At 38.0% G+C, this 3,082-nt stretch overlaps 1 protein-coding gene across 1 annotated transcript; it reads right to left on the bottom strand.

Moving 5' to 3' along the window:
* Positions 1 to 482: 482 nt before the first annotated feature.
* Positions 483 to 1,753, bottom strand: LOC101434357 (doublecortin domain-containing protein 1-like). Its single transcript, XM_012521078.3, has 2 exons — positions 1,732 to 1,753; positions 483 to 1,689 (listed from the first exon to the last, which is right to left on the bottom strand). The coding sequence occupies exons 1-2, from the start codon at positions 1,751 to 1,753 to the stop codon at positions 1,007 to 1,009; spliced, it is 705 nt and encodes a 234-aa protein (XP_012376532.2). The 3' UTR covers positions 483 to 1,006.
* Between the last annotated feature and the right edge of the window lie 1,329 nt (positions 1,754 to 3,082).

Genomic DNA, 3,082 nt, shown 5'->3' with positions numbered 1-3,082 from the left:
TGAACATCGGCGTGCAGATGTCTGTTTGTGTCACTGCTCTCAGTTCTTTTGGATATATACCCAGTAGTGGTATTGTAGGGTCATGTGGCAAGTCTATATTAAACTTCTTTAGGAACTGCCAAACAGTCCTCCACATTAACTGTACTATTCTGCATTTCCACTAACAGTGAATAAGTGTTCCTATCTCTCCACATCCTCTCCAACACTTGTAGTTCTCTGTCTTTTTAATAGTGGCCATTCCATAGGTGTGAAATGATATCTCATTGTAGTTTTGATTTTCATTTCCCTAATCATTAGTGATGTTGAACATGTTTTCATGTGTTTTTTTTGCCATTTGTGTTCTTTGGACAAATGTTTATTCACGACTTTTACCCATTTTTTAATTGGGTGGCTTGACTTTTTATTGTTTAGTTGTAAGATCCCTTTATATATCCTGGATATTAAACCCTTATCAGACATGATTTCCAAATATTTTCTCCCATTGAGTCAGCTCTTTTTCACCCTTTTGACACAGTTGTGTGAGGTGCAAAAGTGTTTAATTTTGAGGTGGTCCCGTTTATCTGTTTTTTCTTTGGTTGCACATGCTTTGGATATAAGGTACAAGAAACCTGCCAATCTGATCCACTACAGCTTTCTGAATCCTGCCAAAACCATTACATCTGAAAAGTATGCTCAGCAAATCCATGAGATGCACCAAAAACTGCACCACCTACAGCTGACATTGGTCAACAGAAAGGACCCAATTCTTCTCCACGACAATGTCAGACCACATGTCACACAACCAATGCTTCAAAAGCTGAACAAATTGGGCTACGAAGTTTTGCCTCATCCTCCATATTCACCTGAACTCTTGCCAACCAACTACTACTTCTTCAAGCATCTCGACAACTTTTTGCAGGGAAAACACTTCCACAACCAGCAGGATGCGTAAAATGCTTTCCAAGAGTTCGTCGAATCCCAAAGCACAGATTTTTTTTTTGTGTGTGTGTGTTTCTTTTTTTTTTTTTTAATATTTATTTATTATTATTTTTTTAATTACATTAAAAAATATTTTTTTTTCTTTTCTACCTTTAATTTTTTTGAATGGATCTAAAAAGGGCTCTCCAGTTGAAACATAAACATCAGCTTCATGGGGTATATCTTTAGGTTCAAGGGCTTCAGTGCCGTCTGCCAAGAACACTCTTCTCGCAGCCATGTTCAGCTTCAGCTTTTCAGTGCATTCCTCCAGCAACAAGGTGATGGATGGCACAGTAACTTTGGCAAAGACTGTTCTAGATCCATTTTTGTAAGCTGTTACTCTAATCATTCTTGATTGAAGTTTCAGTCTTTGAGGGATTCTATGCCAATTCTGAGCTGACTGAAATTTTAAAGAAGAGTATTCTGCAACTCTCAGTTGACCCACCGGAACACTGACAGGTCTGTTTCTCTTGGATTCTGATATAAGACAGGAATTGTTTTTACTGTTTGATTTGTAGCTGTCTAGGTCTGATATTTCATCATGGCTATGATCTGATGCTGTTTGATGTGTGGAGCAATCTTGAAGTCCTGACCCTTCTGGCACAACCGCTGAATGTAAAAGTCTGCCGGGGCCAAACTGAGGCTGCATATAATCTTCAGTAGTTTTAATAACTGCTTTTGCCAGGGATGAACTAAAGCCCAGCCTATTAACTCCGTCCTCCAAAGCGGCGACTGGTTACCATAGCGACGGCATCACGGTAGGCGGAGCAGGGCTTCCAATCTGCGTCTCCGCCATAGGGCTAGACCGGGAACGTAGCCACCCGAGAGGGAATTTTATAGCTCTAAATGCTTACACTAAAAAAGAAGAGAACTAATCACACAAATGGAGGATCTAGAGAATCAATGAAAACAAAAGTTGGTTCTTTGAAAAGATCATGAAATCAACAAACCTTTAGCTAGGTTGACAAAGAAAATGAAAGAGGGTGTAAATAACTAAAGGAGGAAGGGGCATTACTATCGACCTCACAAAAATAAAAAGGATTATAAGAAGATACTATGAACAGCTGTACACCAACAATTAGATAACCTAGATGAAAAAGACAAATACCTAGAAACACGCAAATACCTACACTGATTCACGAAGAAATAGAATTCAACAGATCAATAACAAGTAAAGAGATTGAATCCATAATCAAAAACTTTCCAAGAAAACCCAAACCACCACACCAAGGAACCAAGAGAGTCTACAACTGCAAGCAAGAGAGTCCCATTCATAAGCCATATGGGATGAGGCCTCCTCTCAATTAGAGGTGGAGTGGGCATCACCATCCCAGAATCCTCAAGATTGGGGAATGAAATATGGACTAGAGTGGACTTACTGGTATTTTACTATAGTCTTATTGTGATTCTAGCAATGGGAGAAATTATATCATTGATGGGGAGACAGGGGTCACTAGAGTTGCTGAAGGCAGGGAGAGGAAAAAAGAGGTATAACATGGGGTCATTTTTGGGACTTGGAATTGTCCTGAATGACACTGCAAAGACATATACAGGACATTATATATCCTGCTATAGCCTACAGAATTGGATGGGAGAAAGTGTAAACTACAATGTAAACTATAATTCATGCTGTGTGGCAATACATTTATCAATTGCAATAAATGTACTACACTAATGAAAGGAGTTGTTAATGTGGGAAACTGGGAGGTGTGGGGAGTGGGGCATTGGAGAATCCCCTATATTTTTTATGTAACATTTTATTTAATCTATGTATCTTTTAAAAATAAATAAAAAATATATTTTAAAAAAGAAAAAAGAAAGGAGAGAAAAAAGCCCAAGACCAGATGGTTTCACTGGTGAATTTTACAATCATTCCAAGAAGAATTAACACCAATCCTTCTGGAGTTCTTCCAAAAAATTGAAGAGGGAACATTCCTAGCTCATTCTATAAGGCCAGCCACACCCTAATACCAAAGTCAGATAAAGATACTATAAGAAAAGATTACAGACCAATATTTCTTATGAATACAGATGTAAAATTTTTCAACAAAATACTAGCAAACTGAGTCCAACAGCACATTAAATGAATTATGTACCATGATCAATTGGGATTTATCCCTAATAT

Source organism: Dasypus novemcinctus, chromosome 24 (assembly GCF_030445035.2).
Source record: "Dasypus novemcinctus isolate mDasNov1 chromosome 24, mDasNov1.1.hap2, whole genome shotgun sequence".
NCBI lineage: Eukaryota > Metazoa > Chordata > Mammalia > Cingulata > Dasypodidae > Dasypus > Dasypus novemcinctus.
The sequence above is the reverse complement of the archived record's forward strand: the minus strand, read 5'-3'. Positions and strand labels throughout refer to the sequence as shown.

What these genes read in the sequence shown, in the direction of transcription:
- LOC101434357 (XM_012521078.3), bottom strand. Translation starts at nt 1,753, where the DNA reads ATGGCGGAGACGCAGATTGGAA. An exon ending in GGCGGAGACGCAGATTGGAA is followed by an intron (nt 1,690 to 1,731) that starts GCCCTGCTCCGC and finishes TATGGTAACCAG; the next exon opens with TCGCCGCTTTGGAGGACGGA.